This window comes from Neofelis nebulosa, chromosome 2 (assembly GCF_028018385.1).
Source record: "Neofelis nebulosa isolate mNeoNeb1 chromosome 2, mNeoNeb1.pri, whole genome shotgun sequence".
Lineage (NCBI taxonomy): Eukaryota > Metazoa > Chordata > Mammalia > Carnivora > Felidae > Neofelis > Neofelis nebulosa.
Genome location: NC_080783.1, coordinates 108,204,303 through 108,224,917, shown reverse-complemented (window position 1 = coordinate 108,224,917; position 20,615 = coordinate 108,204,303). Strand labels below are relative to the sequence as shown.

The 20,615-nt window shown below is 39.7% G+C and overlaps 1 protein-coding gene across 3 annotated transcripts in view; it reads right to left on the bottom strand.

The window, feature by feature from the left end:
* The window catches only part of CNTNAP5 (contactin associated protein family member 5), an 810,836-nt gene that overhangs the window by 98,169 nt on the left and 692,052 nt on the right, over positions 1–20,615 (bottom strand). For all 3 annotated transcript variants that reach the window (XM_058715579.1, XM_058715580.1, XM_058715581.1), the window contains exons 18-19: positions 11,745–11,984; positions 3,302–3,526 (exon numbers count right to left, since the gene is read on the bottom strand). In XM_058715579.1, the coding sequence (XP_058571562.1) occupies positions 3,302–3,526; positions 11,745–11,984 (465 nt within the window). The remainder of the gene's footprint in view (positions 1–3,301; positions 3,527–11,744; positions 11,985–20,615) is intronic.

Below are 20,615 nucleotides of genomic sequence, written 5' to 3'. Positions count from 1 at the left end.
CTTTTAACAATGATCTTCTCATCATGATTTCCACCAGATTCCCAGAGGTGTCTTAAATCAAAGAAAGGTGAAGAAACCTGTACTAACAGAAAACGCTTAACTTCATCACAGAGAGGTGTGAGTCAGTCTTATAAAACCTTTCCACAGACAGACTTTCCCTAGTTAACCCTTTACTGTCTTTGTTCACTTAATTCTTTTTTTTTATAAGCTGTAGGTATTCTTACCATTAGTATTTTCAGAGGTTATATCTCTCACTGAAGTCTATCAAAGTCTTAGTATAAGTATGCCTAGCTCCTCACTAAGCAGGGTCCGCATTTGACTCCCTGAAAGTTAGGTCAGCGGCCTGATACCGTGAGCATACTGGGAACAAGTTGTACCAATACCAAGTTTTAATTCCTCATAGAAGTATTTCAAAGGCTGCAAACACGGCCCCAGGAGAAAGAAATATAAATGTAAGACTACACAGGAAGGGAACAGAGAACAACAAAATCTCAGACTTGGAAAGGAACTCAGAGGTTCTTTTTCTCCCTCATCCACTGCCAGAATTCTTCTTATGGTTTCTCCAACAAATTGCCATTTAATTACTGTCTGAAGACCTCTGATGGCAAGGGATTCACTCTTGCTCAAGGCATTTGCCCTATTATATAACCCCTGAATTCCTAGGAGATTCATCCTCAAAGTTAGACAATATCTAACTTGTAGTTAGGTTGCCTGAGAAATCTGGACAACTTCATTCCCTCATGTACCTGGACTGTCCATCAAAAACTGTAAGGCAGTTTCGAGTCTCTCTTTTTCCTTATGGTGTTTAGACAGCACTGCATCCTGTTTATTTTTCTTGCTCTCCACAGTTCCTGATACTGTGCAGTGGGGAATCGGTGGAAGAATTAATGAATGGGGACATATCTCAGCTGTGTCTCTGTAGGACAAGGAGATGGCAGGAAGTGCCCAGGGTCCTAAATCATGGACTGTGCAGTGTGACAAGAGTTCCTACAACAATGGGGGAGGTAGTTCTGAGGCAGTGAGGAGAGTGGGGGCATTCCATGACTAGTCCCTGCCTGGCCACTCATCTCTCTTGAAGCCTGAACTTTTAGTCTCTCCCTGAGACCTAAGCTTAAAACAAACAAACAAACAAACAAACAAACAAACAAGGCATAAGTATCTCCTTGCTTTCTGCACTTAGCCAGGGCTTAAAGAACATAAATGCCCATAAGGTCAAGTAGAGCTTTCACGGAAGTGAGGCTTTAGAGTTTAAGAAAATAAGTGATCAGACAGAATTCAAGCATGCCCGCCTAATGAAATAAATTCAATTTATTTAAAGCACATTGTTTCAAAAAATAAATTAACACTCTTCATTTAGAGCTTATGGTTAAGGACATAAAGTATGCTACCAGACTCCAGGAGGGAAGACTGAATTATAGCTCTTTTACTTACTTGCTGTGAGATTTTAAGCAAGTTATTTAAGCTCTGTATGCCTTAGTTTCTGGAATTATGAGATTAATACCGCCAATCATGTTGGATTATCGTAAGAATTAAGAGCTGTGTACATTAATTAGAATGGTGTCCAGAATGTGTGTGTGTGTGTGTGTGTGTGTGTGTGTGTGTGTGGAGAGAGAGAAGGAGAGTATGTGGGGTAGTATTTATGCAGTCAGATATACTTATTCCTGTTATGCACTGTCTATATCCACAGATACAACCTGGCAGGTACAAATGGGACATGGAACCACACATAAGAGATGCTTTGCAGAAAACTTGCATCTCACTGCTCTGTAACTTACTGTAGTCTAGCCACATCACAGCAGGATCGTCTAGCTTAGAGGAAAGATGGTGGGGCTGATTATCAGGAGATCTGGCCTCTGGTCTCAGCCGTGTCCTGAGTTATCTGCCTGGCCTAACTTAATCAGTTAATCTATGCCTCAGCATCCTCAGCCAGCCTTATTCACCTCACAGAGACATTATGGGGGCAAAGTTTAAGAACTGACATGTTAATATAATGGTTCTAATCATACAAAGGTCTGCTGACTAATAAGAGGTCTAATAACCCATAATGGTTCCTTTCTCTCTTATAGGCTCTTCAAGATCAGATAGTCTTGGAGTGGTCAGTCACCACCCAGGCTCTCTCTCTCTCTTTTTTTCTTCCCTTGCATTTGCTCTTAGAATAAAATTGTCAGTGGGACGCTGTCATTCTTAATGTACTTCAGGCCTGATTCAACTCGCTCGCCCACCAGGTTTGATCTTTGTGTGAGGCTCACACATCATTCTTTACTTTCAGTGTCATAAATCGACAGAAAGCAAGATGAAGCAAAGAAGAAGACCTCCTACCACTCCCCCACTTCCAAAAAAAAAAAAAAATAGAGCAAGAGAAATCGGTCTAAGGTCGAGAGAGGTCAGAGTATGGCTGCATATTCCAATGGCCTTCTATGGCCTCAGCACAGTCCATCCCAGGGATGGTTCTAAAGCCCAGCCTCCTCTCGTTACATTGGCAAATTACAAGAGGAGAAAGAACATTTTTTTAATCATGGGAATGTGTTCTTTGAGATCAGATGACTGGGATGGCCACATCTTTGCCCTCATGACCAGTTCTAATACTTGTTCCATCCCCTAGGATTCCGATCTCACATGCTCTTGACCAGGACCAAAAGTCCTGCTCATTGCTGGCTGGAATTACATAGTGAGAAAACCTGACTTCTCCTAAGCACTGTCAGACTTGGTGTCCTTCAACATCCCTTGCATCAAGTGAGTTCCAGCCCCTATACCCTTCTAACCTTTGCAGATTCCATTTTGTGTACATTCTCTTCAAAGTCTGATCCTCAGCACCAAGCCCCGTATTCCACAAGGTTTTGACTCACATCTACAACTTCTCTCCAAGACCTAGGCAATCGACTTCTAGGCATATGGCCTGCATTTACGCCAGTTGTTTTAACGGCCCCCAGTAAAGGAGACTGCAGCAAAGATGACACGATATATGTGATGAGTGTCCTTCCGAAATTCAGATATGCTTATGATCTTCTCCTTTGCACTTAATGGACTCCAGCACAGAATAAATAATAAAGAATTACTGTGACACAGTTGAGGCAAATTAAAGTCAACGCATTTGAGACTTCAGCAATGAATTGACACTGGCCCTGAATACCAATTGCAAGTCATAAAGGTAAAGTACAATCAAGGCTTTGGCTGGAGCTCTGGCATTAAGCTGCCCAGGTGGGACCAAATTTAAGTTGAAATTCTGCAGCGTTCTGGAGGGCATGCACTGTCCCTCAGCCCAACATGACACTTCGTCAGGCTTCATGCTGTCAGTACTCACCATTCCTGCAGAGCAGGACGGCCAGGGAATCCTGAGAAGATGAATTGATGTAGAGCAAGAGGCTGGGCGCCTGAGCTGTCACAAAGCTAAAGGCAATATTTTCCTTGGATGGAGCTGCATCTGTGTAAATCGCCGAGGATGAGAGGCTTATATTTTTGGTCACCGGGTAGGGTTCTTGAAACATATAAGTAACTGAAGCGCCAGCCTCAAAAACAGCAGAAACCTCTGAAACATAGAAGAGGGGAACGCACACATTGCCACATTTAGTCGATTATTCAGGCTAGCAATAACTGTTTATTGTTTGCTAAGCAACAAGCACTATGTGAGGGTTTTTTTTTTTTACCTGAATTATACAATACGCTTCCCACAATAAGTTCGAAGTGGCAGAAGTCATTACTCTTATTTACAAATGAGAAACACGAGGCTGCAGAGGTTAAGCACCTTGAACAAGGTTGCATAGCTTTAAAAAAGAGAGCTGAGATTTGCAACCTGGAGTTTAGTTCCAGCTTAACATACATTTGCGGTATAACTACCATGTGCCAGGCGGATTTCTCGAGAAGCAAAGATAAACCATCCTTGCCGCCAGCACCATAGTGATAAATTTCACTGCGACCTTCCTCGTTTCAAAACTGAGGTTCTAACTGTTCCAGCTAGTGCTTTTCTGGTGTGTTAGGAGGATTGTGAGTGGGTTCTAAGTTACTGAGAATAGGACACTGGAGGAGGCTCTGCAGTAACCCTCTACGGTTTTGGATAAAACGTGAGGATCCATGGAAACAGAAGAGAGAGAATCCATGGAACTAGTAGAAAAGGCATGGGTATTCAACCCCTGGACTCCATTTTTTGGGATGTCTAGGAATTGACATTCGAGTCCAAAAAGAGCCAAGACTTGAGCAAACAGGGCTTCCTATGGGAAACAATTCCTATAGCATCGCATGTTGGATGGAGTTCTGCCGCCACCATGGAGAAAGGCAGCATCTACAAATTTATGACATTCAATTAGCAGGAATGTGCAAATCACCCACATTCCCTCTATAATATGCTTACTCCAACTGTTATCACTTTAGTTTGGTGAAACTGGCACAGGATTTGGCTTCAGCCCTAGGTCTGGGCTGGATCAATTTCATACTAGCTGTGTGGTCCCAGGCAAGCTAGTGAATCCTGTGGAGACTGTTTTGGCATCTGGTGGATGGGAAGTGTAACACTTACGTCAACTATATTTCTCAGTGGATAAATGAGATACTGTGTGTAGAGCGCTTCTAACAGTTAGCCACTACAGTGTGAACTTCCAGACTTTCCATATTAGAAGAGACTTCAACCTGAACCCATCCCAATTTCCTTCACAAACTATCTGTTTATTGACTGCATACCCAACCCAATGCCGGAATATTTTCTTTCTTTTTTTAAATTTTCATGTGTATTTGTTTATTTTTGAGAGAGAGACAAAGCACAAGCAGGGGAAGGGCAGAGAGACAGGGAGAGAGAGAGAATCCCAAGCAGTCTCAGCCTTGTCAGCATAGAGCCCCATGCGGGGCTCAAACTCACTCAGATAATGACCTGAGCCAAAATCAAGGGTCAGATGCCACACTGACTGAGACACCCAGGTGCCCTGAGATATTCTTTTCTTTCAATCAAGGCTGCTCGTAAGTTCTCTTTCAATGTTACTGCTATAGAGTAATATGCTATCAGGGCACAGAGGAAAGGTTCCTTTTAGAACAACATAGCTCAGATCTTGCAGCAAACCTTTACCATAAAGATAGCACAATAAACATGAACCCATATTGGCGTGATTGGTTTCTTTTTTTCCTGAATGATATGTGGAATTCACCTAATTCTCCATGAAATTTCTTGATTGAGTTGGTGGCACCTAGAACATAATCAAACCTGGCTTTCCCTTCCTAATTTCATTGCAAATTTGTTCTACCTTTGTGAAAATTCTGTAACAGTCTGTAACAGTGCCAAAAAACTAAAGTTGCATATTTATGCATATTGGTGGCAGATTGGGAATACCAGTTCATTTTGACTAAAGGTTCGGAGAAAGTGTTCTGCATTTATCATTCAGGTTACAACATCCGTACTCCTGATTACAAAGATATGCAGCAGAGACTTGTGACAGGATTCCGGTTAATCATTAGCTTGATTCAAGCACTTTCCTTGAGTGAATTTCCTTGGGGACGCTTGGCCTGCATTTTGAGCTACTATCTCCTCGTTAACAGAATAATGGCTTTTATTTGATGTTGTGTGTGTGTTCAAATATAACTATAATTCAGAGCATTCTGTTATGAATAGCATATTAGATGTGGGCATATACAGATTTCATTTTTTTCCTTATACTTAGGACAGGAAATTACAATGTAAAGCATTTTTAAACTAGAAGTATCCTACCAAATTTCTGTCTTCCCTTCTCCCCTAACCCCAGATCTAATTATTCTTAATGTTTAATTATTTTAATGTTTAATATTTAGATACTGTCACTTTCAACATAAAACTTCCTTCAGCAAAACACTGGATTCTATTATTCTCTAAGTTTCTTGTATTTTATAGTCTAAGATTTTAAGCTCCCTGATCATATTTAAGCTCCCTGAGTGATTTATCTGAACACACAAAACCACTGGTCTAATTGGAAGAAACATTTTAACTAGATGTGATCATCTAAAACTACACTGATTACATTCTGAGAAGAAAGCTCATGCATCAAACAAAACAAAACAAACCACAATGAGAGGTAGCCTAGAGTCTGATGTGTGTGTGACAGAGATGGTGATTCCCAGAGCTGCATGTCTCTATGGTCACAGTAGCCTAATCAGACCAGAAAGAGGAGCTCCACACTGACCAGGAGTAAAGTGTTGAGTGAATTATAAGAAACAGCCGGGAAACAGGGTGGCACTGCAGAGAATGTATCTCTGAGCCAGCTGTGGAGTCTGATGGACTGGGAGCTTGGAACCTGGCTGTGCCCCTTCTCCAACAATCTCACGGGATTCCCCCTCAACCTCAGCTCAAAATGTCACCTACAAAGAGGGGTGGATTTAATCTTGTGGTGGGTAGAACAACTGAAAGACATTGTGTAAAAGCAGGACGCATGGTAGGAACTCAATGGACAATAGTTGGTCTCAATAATAGGGACACAACTTAGAATGAGTATAAAGGTAATGAGTAGGCCAGTGATTACCTAGAAATTAATCAAGCTGTCATTAATTTGGCAAAACATCCAACTAAAAATAAATGGTAAAATTGGCAATTTGAATGGTGAGTTTATGTTTCGTAATATTAGACATGTTTAATTTTTCTTATTGCAATGATCCTGTGGATCTGTGTTTTTAATAAGCTCTTATCTTTTAGCAATACATATTGTAATATTTATAGACAAAATGATGTGATATTTGAAGTTTGCTTTGAAATAATAAAGGAGGAGGAGGAGGAGAGGATGTGAGTGTATAGATGAAATAAAAATGGCCATGAGTTGGTCATTTTTGAAGCTAGATAATGGATGCATGAGGGTTCTGAAACTCTTCTCCCTATTATCATATAGAATTGGGTTTTTTTGTAACAAAAAGCAAAAAAAAGAAAGATATGTTGGCAGGAAGGTAAATAATAAATAATTTTTCAACAGGTTTTTGGCAATTGGTAAAGAGTACCTAAATATGCATACTATTTTTTCACTGAAATTCCATTACAGAGAAAAAATCAATACATGTGTTTATCACAGCATTATTTTTGTGCAAAAATTGGAGCAATCTAAAATTCCAAGACAATAATAAGAGCAAGCGCTCTGTAGGACTTTATTTGCCAGGCATTATCTCAAGTGCTTTGTGAAGTGCTCGTTAAAATGTTCACCACAGGCGCGCCTGGGTGGCTCAGTCAGTTGGGCATCCGACTTCAGCTCAGGTCATGATCTCGCGGTCTGTGAGTTCGAGCCCCGCGTCGGGCTCTGTGCTGACAGCTCAGAGCCTGGAGCCTGTTTCAGATTCTGTGTCTCCCTCTTTCTCTCTCGTCTCCCGCTCATGCTCTGTCTCTCTCTTCTCAAAAATAAATAAACGTTAAAAAAAAAAATGTTCACCACAATCCTTCGTAAAGGATTTTTGAATTTTCTAATTTTTTGGATGAGAAAACCAAGGAATCGGGAGGCGAGTTACACAACCAATGCCACACACTGTAGACTGTAGAGGAGCTAGAAGCTGAATTTAGGCAGATCAAGTGCCAGATTGCAGAATGGCACCACTGTTGCTAAGCTAAATTGCCTGGGGATAGAATGGGTGACAAGAGCAGAGGCAACCCCACCAAATGAAATATACTGCAGTCATTAAAACTGATTAATTATATAGAAATGTGTATAAAACGAAATAAAGAAAATTTAGGCATAAAATGTAGATATGAAATGCAGAATTACAGCAGCTAGGTTAAATGCAAAGAAAAGAGCTAGAAGAAAATCAGATTTTCTTTTTAATGCTTGTCTTTGAGGAATTAGATTTTTTTATTTTTCTAGATTTCCAAATATATTTCCAGGTAAATTTCCAAATATATTGTCTAACTTTTTAATTGGAAAAAAAAAATGACAACAGTATGACAGTTATACCTAGATTCTTCATACAATAGTGGGGGTTGAGGGGGGCTAAAGACAAGCACACATCAATAAATGGTGTTAGAATAGTTGGATATCCATGGGCAAAAGAATTAAATTGAACCCCTGCCTTACACTAGCTACAAAAATTAATTCAAACTGGATCAAGCTATAAAAACCCTTAGAGGAAACCATAGACATAAATCTTCATGAGATTCAGTTAGGCAATGATTTGTTAGACATAATACCAAACACAATCAACTAAAATAAAACAATAAGAAGAACTGGATGGTATGAAAATGAAAAACTTTTGTGTTTCACAAGGTATAATGGAGAAAATGAAAATGGGGGAAATATTTACAAAGCATATATCTAATGTGAGAATTATAATCAGAATATGCAAACAATTCCTGCAACTAAAAAAGAAAAGAAAAATAGCTCAATCAAAAAACAAGCAAAAATTTAAATTAATGTATCACCAAAAAAGGTATACAGTCAATAAGAACATGAAAGATGTCCAGTGTTATTTGTCATCAGTGAAATGAAAGTCAAAACCACAATGGGATACCATTTCACACATTCACAGTAACATGTCTGTTATTAAAAAGGCAGATAATAACAAGTGTTGGTGAGGATGTGGAGAGATTGGAATCCTTGTACTTTGCTGGTGAGAATGTAAAATGGAGCAGCCACTTTGAAAACAGTTTGCCAGTTTCCTCAAAAAATTAAACATACATTTACCGTATGACACAGTAATTCTACTTCTAGGTATATGCCCAAGAGAACAGAAAATATAAGTCCACACAAAAACATATATATGAATGTTAATAGCATTATTTATAATAACCAAATAAATGGAAACATCCCAATGGCCACCAAGTGATGAACAGATACATATGTGTGTGTGTGTGTGTGTGTGTGTGGGTGTGTGTGTGTTGGATCCATATAATGGAATAAAATACTCTTTGGAAACAAAAAAGGAACAAAGTACTAAAAAATGCTACAGCATGGATGAATCTTAGAAACATGCTAAGTGAAAGAATCTAGACACAAAAAGGCTAGTGGTTCCATTTATCTAAAATGTCCAGATAGATAAGTAAATCAGTTGTTTTTTAGGGACAGTGGGGAAAGGTGAATGAGAGGTAGCTACTAATGGATATAATATTTATTTTTAGGGTGATAAACATATTCTGAAATTAAATAATGGTGATGGCTATGCAACTTTGTGAATATGCTAAAAATCACTTCATTATACAATTTAAAACGGTGGACTTTAGGGTATAAAAATTACATCTCAATTAAAAAGAGAGAGAGGGGCGCCTGGGTGGCTCAGTTGGCTAAGTGTTGACTTCAGCTCAGGTCATGATCTTGCGGTTTGTGTGTTAGAGCCCCACATTGGGCTCTGTGCAGACAGCTCAGAGCCTGGAGCCTGCTTCAGATTCTATGTCTCCCTCTCTCTGCCCCTTCCCCAGCTCACACTCTGTCTCTCTGTCTCTGTCTCTGTCTCTCAAAAAATAAATAAACATTAAAAAAAAGACACACACACACAAAGCAGAAAATAATATTTGAATCCTAATACTATATTCCTATACAGAATGAAATTAGGGTTTTTAAAGAGAAAAAAGAAACCAAAAAGTGCTGGATGGATCTTCAGCTCTGACCTTTATTAGCAAGTCATTAAAACTCCATGAACTTCAATGTTCTCAATATGTTAAATGTGGATGTTAATATCCTCCCCACTAGGCTGGCCATAAGAAATGTATGTTGCAGTCAATAACTACTAACTAATCTCAAGATTATTGTTACTTTGTACTATCATAAGAAACAGGAAGTGGATCAATGGATTATGGTTCTGGCCCAGGCATTGGTAACTCCACCCCACATATTTCCAGTATCTGCACCCCCTAAGTTACACATGCCCTACTAGTTAATAACATAGAAAAGCACCCTTGTTCAGGACCATCACATAGCTAATGGCTCCCATGGTACACTTCCCTAGGCAATTGGTGTGGCTACAAGACTAGGTTAAAAGGTTTCTTCTACATACTATGCAGGTACTGAATATAAAGGGAATCATTTCCTTAGATTTATGAGAAAGGGGTGAAAGTCTGGGGCTGTGAAATATGAAGCAAGCTGAAAAGGCTAAGCACATATTTGTCTATTTTGCTTATAGATCAAAGTAAAAAATGGGGAGAGAACACAGGCTATTTCAATATATGCAGCAAAAAGATATGGGGGTAGGGACAGAAGATACTTAATCAGAGTTGTTTCAGGGGAAAGAAAAAGCCAACGAAAAATTAGGCTAAATTTAGAACAATATGATCTATGAGATGTCTGACCAATGTCTCTAGAGAAATATAGAACAACACTGTTCTTTTTTTTTTTTTTTCTTTCAAACATACAACTTGGATATAGATCCTGGAAAACAATGCCAGTATACCTTTGTAACTAGGGCTGGTGGTGTTTATTCTGTATTTGCTTCTTCTGGGACTAGACTAAGGGTGGCATTTAAGGTTTTTTTTTAGGGGAAGTTAATCAGAGACCTCACTCAGGGTGAAAATCCAGTGGTGTCTTTGTGTCTCTTAGCACATTTAATACCTACTGGGATGGGACCACTTTATGTTAAGCTGATGAAGGAAGGGCCCAACACACTGTTGGCCCTAAAGTTTGTACCATTATTTTTTACCCCAACAAATACAATGGTTCTCAACAATAATAAGCAAGTAATTCAATCTGACTGGGGAGAAGGCCAGCGTGAACGATGAAGAGCTTAAATTACAGAGTCCTTCAAAGAGAACACTGAGTGCTCCTCTCTTCTCCATTGTTTTTAAGTTCCAACAGGAAATTGGACTAAATAAAGCACTGTTTGGTAGAGGTGTATGAGAAATGTGTTTTAATGAATTGACAAGAATTGTGTATAATTGCCATCATTGTTTATATGTAAATGGTGTTTCAAAGTAATTGAAACATTTTAATAGCTTAAATGCTGCTCTTGAAATATTGTGTACATTATTTGTTCAACAAACTTTTTTCTTTCCATCAATAAAATAAACTTTACAATCTTGCGAAGATAGGAGACCTAATCTTTTGCCTTTGTGTTTGAAAAAATACTAAGTGTTTATACTGAATAATCCCATTTTATAGTTTGTAGAGTTATCTTGAATTTTTCTAGAGAATTTACACCATGATCATCACTCCTCGTTCAAGATATACATCCATCATGGTTAGTTTTGCCAATGCAATGAAATAATAAGATTAGGAGGGGATATAGAAAGACACCGGGGCAGGGATTTTGATCTCTGTGTTTCATTCCCAGACCCTTGATGAACTAAATGTGAGTTTCCAGGCAAGGCTTTTAAAGCTTCAGACCGTACTCACATCATCTGCAGAATAGGGAGATTTTACTAGATGTATGCTATTGATTTTACTAGATGTATGCTAGATGTCTACTCACTTACCTATAAGCTCTTTATTTGTAAAAAATGCTTTAAAATGACTTTAAGCCTCCTTGAGACGCTTCCAGGGGTAGATTCTATAATTCTGTGATTACACGTGTGGGCTAAGGAACTGGAACTGGGAGGATAGTGCACCCCTGGCAATCTGGCTGATACAACAGAAATGAGAGTCCACTTCTCCCAGGCCTCAGCTGGCCCCTGGGCCAAGGAGACATGGTACGCTGTTACTATCTATCCAGTTCAACTGTACTGCCAATGTCAACACACAGTGAGATGGGTATATGTAATTATGCTGAGGAGTTACACAGAGTCTTTAAACAGAGTGAAACTGAAGAAGATAAATGATCGCTTGGGAACTGACTGAGGGCATGAATTGACCGTGGCTTGGAGGCACTAGAATACAACACGGGAAAAACAGAGGTGCCTGTTGTACCTTTTTTGCAAAAGGGCCCTTCATATGGTGAGTTGGTGCAATCGCATGAGTACCCACTGTACTTCTCCACGCACTTGCCCCCGTTGTGGCAGATGCCACCATAAGTGCTACAATGGCCCGGGCATCCCGGCCGGACTCCAGACGTGACCTTGGCCCTCTCCTCCAGGTCCAACTTCTGCCCATTCAAGTGTAATGAGCGTATGCATCCTAGGAAGCCTTTCTGTCTTGATGATGTTCCCCCTAAGCAGTAAAAAATAAAAGAAAAAAAAAAGTAAGGTATCATACCATTCAATGTTTTAGGTTTAATAGCAAGATACTCATAACAGTTATGTGTCGTTCTGTGGTCCTGCTGTGTTGAACTTTTCAATTATAGCTTCAGGTGAGAATTAGGAATTCAAACAGCATGTGCAAAATGCATTGCATGTCTCTCCAGGCCGGGAAGAAGCTCACCCCAACTCAAAAAAAAAAAAAAAAAAAAAAAGAAAAGAAAAGAAAAGAAAGAAAGAAAGAGAAAAAATAATATGCTTCACATGGAATCCTGTACGTTACATATTTCAGACAGAAACTTTCAATCACCATGTTCCTTGCAAATGAAATAAAATGTGTTCTGATGTCGTCTCCAGCAGACTTTTGTCTGAAGTAGAATGCACAAGGGAGATTGTCCCTTGGGACAAAGTGAGAAGCAAGCTGTTAGGCACATGAAGTTAGAACATGGGAACAAGTCTTGCATGGCTCCTGTAGTGCGATGCGAGCCCTGGAAGGAGGGCTGGCTTTGGGACACAGACATGGAGTCATACTCCAGGTCACTAGCTGATTAGCCACACTGACCACTGGATGACCTCATCTTAGCTACTTGATCTGTAAAATAATAATAAGTCTGTTTAGTGTATTTTCATAAAGCTTAGTTAAGAGCATGGAATGCAGTATGTGCTCAATCATTACTCTTTTCTATGCCTTCTCCTGAGCCCTTACAATGACTGGAACCAGTAGGTCATTTATATGTATGTGTATATATAAAGAGAGACAGAGAGCACTATCTTAGCACTTACCTCCAAATTATTATTTGGAAGAGAAATTTCTCCTTCTGGAATACAGAACCGGATTATAACCCAACTTTTCTGCTGTGGGTACATCCTGAAGTTATCAGAGAGATTCACAATGCTCTTTGCAAATTATTTAAGAATGGAGTAGATTCCAAGTGACAGAGGATTTTGTTACCATTGGGAACCCAGGACTCTACTATCCCAAACCTCAGATATCAGAAAAATGTGAACAGAGAGACAATAAGCCAAGAAATTAAACTAAATCTCATCAGGAGATATTTATTTTTAATTTTTTAATGTTTATTTGTTTTTGAGAGAGAGAAAGACAGAGCATGAGCAGGGGGAGGCGGATGGGCAGAGACAGAGGCAGAGGGGGGTGGGAGACACAGAAACTGAAGCAGGCTCTGGGCTCTGAGTGGTCAGCACAGAGCCTGATGCAGGGCTTGAACTCATGAACTGCAAGATCATGACCTGAGTGGAAGTCAAACGCTCAACTGACTGAGCCACACAGGTACCCCCACACCCCAAATCAGGATATATTTATTTATTTGGTGCTTGGAATCATGGGAGATCCCGGAGAAGACACAGGCCCAGACTGCCTTTAAAAACAAAAGTTCTAGTCCAAATTCAACACTGTGGCCTCAAGTCCACACACATGAATAAAGGGAGGATACACTTAGGTCTTCAAGGTCTATAAAGTGTACTAACAGAGAGAAAAAAATAATAATAAGAGCAGGACCAACTTATCATTTATTTTCTGTATCCATCAACTCTCCTTTCTGAGCCCCATTCATTTCTAGTCCTACAATCCTATTAAATCTTGGTCTAGCAAATGCCCACATAAAAATATATTCCCACCAGGGTGGATACAGATGAGAATTCCAAATGTGTCATCTCAGAAGAGGAATATAGATGCTAAAGCAAGAAACAAAGCGGTAAGTTGAAGAAATAAGTCAGGTAACCTAAAATTTCCTGGCATCCGTCAGCCTGGCAGCCTGGACAAGGAAATAATTGGAAATGGGGATGATGGGAAGGTACCGTGGGGTTAAGGGGGTTTTGTGCCTTCCCTGAATCACACCAGGCCTACAGACACATCAATATGTGTACGGACTGGCTGCATCCACAGGCAGACATAACGTTGCTAAAGGATTAATCGAGTCTTTTATTCTGAAATAATGGTGAAACTCTACTGTATTTTCAGTTCTGATAAGCGATACCCAAAGAGGGCCAGGAGGTCAAACCCAAATTGCATTCTCCTGCCTGTCTCAATTTGAGGGAGTAAATCTCCTTTCAACCGCAAGATAAATCAATTATAAATACAAGCAGATCATAAAGGAAGGCTCATTATTTCTTTCCCAGAGATTGTACAGAATAAAGAGGGGAGGATTGATGTAGTCAACCACTTTGCCTCTCCCCTCCCACCCCTTATTTTGTAGTTACTCTTTGCAGTAGATTTGAATAACTCTTCATACATCTTGTTAGGGGCATTTTGCTTCTAGCAGAGGTGGAAATGCAAGACCTATTGCACATTTTCTCGTGTGTGACTTAGTCAACAAGTTTATAAATGGAGACAAGAGTGGCTGGGGTGGTTTCTCTGGCAGAAATGTGCTCCTTGAGGGTTGAGACATACGGAACATAGAGAGAATGACCTAAAACAAGAGGAGCATTTCATTCCCAGATGCTGACAAAACAAATGACACAATGAACTATGAACTAAGTTACACAACGAACTAACTTTCAGGGTTCACCTGACTGCTTTTCATTCTTTACGAACGGTAAAAAACCAGAGGTCGGGCTTCTCTTTTGTCTTCCTGGAGAGGTAATAGGTAGACTGAGAATAGAATAATTCCAGAAAGATGCCCCTCACCCACACACTCACACCCAGTCAGGTTGCTAGATCTCTCCATTTTCTTAAATTTTTTTTTTAACGTTTATTTATTTTTGAGACAGAGAGAGACAGAGCATGAATGGGGGAGGGTCAGAGAGAGAGGGAGACACAGAATCTGAAACGGGCTCCAGGCTCTGAGCTGTCAGCACAGAGACCGACGCGGGGCTCAAACTCACAGACCGTGAGATCATGACCTGAGCCGAAGTCGGCCGCTTAACCGACTGAGCCACCCAGGCGCCCCAATCTCTCCATTTTCTGTTGTTGCCTGCTACCTGTAGAGTATTGGTGTAGATGTTAACCTTCTGTGAAACTTGAATAGGATACAGAAATGTAGCCACAATCTTCCCACCCCCTCCTTCCACACAGTCCTCCCCCTGCCCCCTCCCAACCTAGCCCTGCGGATTTGCTCTCCCAGCTATCTCTGGCTCCATCTACTTTTTTTTTTTTTTTAATTTTAGTGTAGTTAACGTAAAGTGCCATCTGCTTCTTTATACACCTAGAGCCATAGTCCTAGTACAATGCTCTTCACTCCAACTTGACTCCCTTTGACAACCTTCCAACTGATCTTTGTACCCTCAGCCCCGATTCTTCCCATCCATTCATTACTTTGGACTCGGCTATTTCTATTTAATGCTCTTCAGAGACTACTGATTGTCCTCAGGATCAAGTTCAGATTCCTTAGCACAGATGGTACAGTATGAAAGATCTAGCCTTCATTTACCTCTCTAGCTCTCCCCCTCCCCCCGGCCCATATTCCCTTCTCTGACTTCAGTGCACCGGGCCTTCTGAACTACTAGAGGCTCCCCAATGCCCTATGGTCTTGACTTTGGATCTCTTCATGTACTTGCCATAATGTGGTATGTTATCATCTCCATGTATTCCACAATCCCATTACTCCACCCTTGTCTTTATACACACACACCTGCATTCATATACACACATCCCTTCCTCACATAGTTTCTGCAACCCAGTATTTAGTTATTTTATTTAGTTGTCCCTTTTTAAAAAAATGAGAAAAAATTTTTAAATTCAAATAAATCTTTGAAAAATCAGAAGAGATGTTAACAATGAACCTGCTTTCCTGCATGGCAAATGTCAGCTGTAGCCACGCTGTGGTCAGTTCCTTTAAGACAGGGACTCCCATCCCCACTTGGCCACATTCTTCTCCGGGACAACTTCACTCATTCATATGGCCTTCCCTGCCCTTGCAGATATTTGATTTTTAAGCTGCTGCTCTAAGCTCTAAGATAATTTTCTCTTTACTCACCTGAATCTTGTCTACAGTTCACTAAAAGGTTGGAACAACAAGAAAAAACAACAACAACAACAACAAAACTGTAGCGTCATACTTAAAGCAACTGAAAGTCATGATTTCGAGGTTTGTAGTTAATCTGCAAGCTGACCAAGAATCAGAACAATGCTTCTAATTTAAAATAAAAATTACATTTCAAACATACATGTCTGCTAGAAACTTTAAAAATAACTCATTGAGAGGTGCCTGGGTAGCTCAGTTGGTTAAGCATCCAACTTCAGCTCAGGTCATAATCTCGCAGTTCATGAGATGGAGCCCTGCGTTGGGCTCTGTGCTGACATCTCAGAGCCTGGAGCCTGCTTCACATTTTGTGTCTTCCTCTCTCTCTGCCCCTCCCCAACTCATGCTCTGTTTCTTCCTGTCTCAAAAATAAATAAACGTAAATTAAAAAAATTAAAACATTAAGATAAAATTAACTCATTGAATACCCCAAGGAAAAGAAGGCATTCTTCAAATTATTCACATTGTATAGCTGAGGAAACTTAGTGTCAGAGAGATTGTTTTGGCCAGAGTCAAGAATCAAACAGATTTTCTTTTTTTTTTATTAAAAAAATTTTTTTTAACATTCATTTATTTTGAGAGAGAGAGAGACAGAGCACAAGCACTGGAGGAGCAGAGAGAGAGAGAGGAAGACACAGAATCCAAAGCAGGCTCCAGGCTCTGAGCTGTCAGCACAGAGCCCAACCTGGGGCTTGAACTCATGAGCTGTGAGATCATGACCTGAGCTGAAGTTGGACACTCAACCGACTGAGCCACCCAGGTGCCCCTCAAACAGATTTTCTGTGGCAGAGCCAGGTGTCGGACTGGGGTCTCTTGACCTTCAAAGCCTGCATACCTTGAAAGCTCTAAAATCCTAAAATGAATGAAATGATTAGACAACTTGAGTCATTCCTATAACCAAGGGATCCTTCTACCTTCTTACCTTTATCTCTACCATGTCCCCCCCCCCCCCCCATTCAAGTAATATACACATAAGCATTTATTCTTTTGACCTCCACCTCACCCTTCTGGATAACTATCACTATTGGTTAGCTTGTTGGCCTAGCGAGAAGCAATTATGCCTGAGACTCTTCAGCTGGCCCTTGGTATCAAGCATGTTCATTGTGATGATATTTCCTTGAACTACATACAAAGGTCACTATCATCATTCTAAGCCTGTCTTAGAAAACCTCCATGTGTCAGCTCCATACATGCTCATCGCTTCCAGAGGAACATCTCAATTTTGTTCTGGTCTTTGGCACCAAGTTCAAAAGCCTCTGTTTCTCTCGTGGGTGCCTGTTCTCTTTCCTCCTCATGCTCAAGCAAAACTCCTTCGTTGAGGTCTCCTCTTCAGGTAAAACACTGAATGTGCCAGGTTGGGCTCTGGATTCACAAAGATAGTAACTCTTTCTGTTTTTCTACCTTTCCTCCTTTCTTTCTTACTTTTTTGACGTTGAACTTGGAGTAGCTTTTTTTTATATGAATCACAATAGCTAAATTAAGTACAGGTACATGTACCACCTAGATTCCAAATTCTAAAGTGACAGAGGATTTAGCATATACCTAATGGATAAAAGCAAATACACTAACCATCATTTGTCTTCTGCTTTTATCCTGCCCGTCCAACACTCAGTTTTGGTACCAGAAGGAAATCCTAGGAGAAACTTTCATTCCAAAATATGATTTTCTTAAAAACAAGGCATGTGTCTGGTTGAGTTTGGCCAGATATAGTGATTTCTTGCTCAAAAATCAATCAAGACACTTTATGTAACAATACAGGTGGCACTAACTCGATGTTTAAAAGGTCAAATAACGATGCAATAGTCAAGTTGAACTAAAAGCTTACTTCTTATACAGCACCTTCTATGCACTGTGCTTCACAGACATATTCTGATTTAATCCTCACTACAAACTGGGACCTCAAATAAAATACGGATCCTCCTCAAAAAATTGGGAAAGGGATTGTTAACTTAGAATCACATAACAACAGATTGAAAGTATTTCCTATTTGTTTGGTGGAAATGAATGTTGTGAAAAACTTACCAAGAATAATTCAGCAATGTGTATCAAGAGCCATGAAAACATTATTATCATTGGCCTTATTCTACCTTTTTAAACAAATATCCCAACATGGAGCTAGTGGTGATGATTACACCCCAAAATAATTAATTTAGCTTCATACATAGTCATTACAAATAGTGTATTATGTGCACAAATAGTATAATTATCTACCTAGAAAATCCCCTCGAAACAATAATGACAAATTATTACAATTAAAAATATAAGAATGTGGATGGATATAAACATCAACCTGCAAAATCAATCATGGTTCTATACAGCAATGATAACCAACTGGAAGACGGAATAGCTAGGGAAAAATCCTATTTAACAACAAAAGCAGCAAAGCACCTTGAAATTAACAAGACGTGTACATATAAAGGAAATGATACAATTTTACCTTCACTCCTAAGGATACCTGAAGAAACAAAACATGCTTCAGTATGAGTCAGTAATGCATAGCTAGTTTCTTTAACACAATACAATCTAATCAATAGCCCTCAAAATTATTTTCATAGAACATGAAAAGCGAAATCTAAAACCCCACAAGAAGAGATACAGGATTAAAAACAGGAGTGAAGTAGGTGTGTGTGTGTGTGTGTGTGTGTACGCACGCACGTGTAAGGGGAAACCTTTCCTATTCAGTATCAAAATATGCCCTGTAAGTGTGTGCCCTGTAAGTGGTGCAGTACTTAGGGGAAAAAATCTATGTAAATAAAACAGAAACCAGAAATTTCTGGATTTTGTTTTTGGTTTTGTTTTTGTGTTCGGTTTTAGTAAGCTCTAGAGCCAACGTGGGGCTGGAACTCTTGACCCTGAAATCAAGAGTTGAATGCTTTCATGACTGAACCAGCCAGGCACCCCAAGAAACTAGAAACTTCTAAGAATTCCAGAAACAGACTCTTTATATAGAAAGATGGCTTTTACATTATAACATACATTAGAGTTCTAAGTAACTAGGAAAAAGAGGAACCATGAAATAAATGGAGATGGGAAATTATTTTGGAAAATAAATAAAATTACAATCCTACCTCAAAACCTTAAACAAATTCCAGATGCATTAAGGATATAAAATAAACATGGCAACAAAACAAGCAAAAACTGAAAATATTAGGTAAAACACTAGACAGCAGTTTAATATGCTATTTATATTGACATGCTATGGTCTCCGAGGCATATTTGAAGCCAAAAAGCAAACGAAAACAAACAAACAAAAAACAGTGAGAAAGCTGTGGTATAATACCTACAAATATATCGTTTATGTAAATATAGCCACAAATAATAATATTGTACAGTGCTTCCTCAGGGTACTTAAATGTATGTAAGAACATTGAACACTGTCTAGAAAGTCTCATACTGGGCTAATATCGGTTGCCTCTAATAAGAGTATTTGGAGGTATTATTGACTAATTCTCAGTGAACATGTATTTGCATATTGATTGTACCCTTTAAAATAAATCTTTTCATTTATTATGTACATTATGTATAATGCTGTTGCTCTCCTTTTTCTAAAAGTCATTTTGGAAGTAATCTTCTATCAGTTTCAAATATAACTCCTTGCTACAGAATTGTGTATATCTCTGAAGCCATTTATTAATCCACGTGGTATTTGGGCATTAAGAAAAACCTGTCTCAGCATCAGCATGTTTTTGTCTGGAGTGTGGGTCAGGGTGTGTCAGAGGTATTTATCTTGCTACTTGGGTTTTCTGTAAAGTAAAGAGGCTTGCTTTTTTGTTGTTTTTTTCTTCAAGATTACCAGCTAAAAAACAAATATTTGCTTTCTTTTTAACAGAATGGTGGCAGGGCCCAACATTTTGCCCAGGCAGAGCGCTAAATATGCATTCTGTGGAAACACTCTTTTGGTTATTATTTACATCCAGGAGGAGGGGGAAAGACAAGCAAGCACTTGAATGGTGCTTCTGTTTCTGTTGCTAATGTAGAGCCATAGGGAACAAATCCCACTGCAGTTCAAGGTGGCTGATTAGGGTTTTGCATATCATCTGGAGGAACCCCTGAAGGAATATCAAGATGATGAGGCAGCAAAATTCCCATAATCCTAACGACGGGTCTAGAGTAGCCACGGGAGCCATTTTGACGAACAGGAACACGTCCCATCTTGCCAAGATGAGTGCCAAGCCATGCCTCACCGTACTCCCCTCTGCCAGTTTTTGAAGATGAAAAATCACTATCAAAAATAGCTTTAAAGAAAAGATACAAAGGTTCCTGTGAAAGAGGAGCCTTCCTGCAAGGGCAATGGAATGAAAAATACCGTATGAGCTTCCGGTCTTTTCTAGAATCAGCTGGAACATCTACATTCTTCCCAGCTGGCTGCCCGGCGACATCATTGTCCTATTAGCACCAATGTCTGGATTTTCTGTATGCTAGGGCCCCTGGCAGTCACTGGCTAGTTTTCTCCAGCATGGCCTTACTGAGAACAAATACGGTCCCAGGAGCTAAAGCACACACCCATTTAAAGAAATCAGCAGATAAAGAAAAAGCTCTATAATTATGAGCTTTCAGAATTTTCCCCAATCTTTCACCTGACCCAGAGCAATTTTATGAGTGACACCAGGAGATCCTAAAGTATTAAA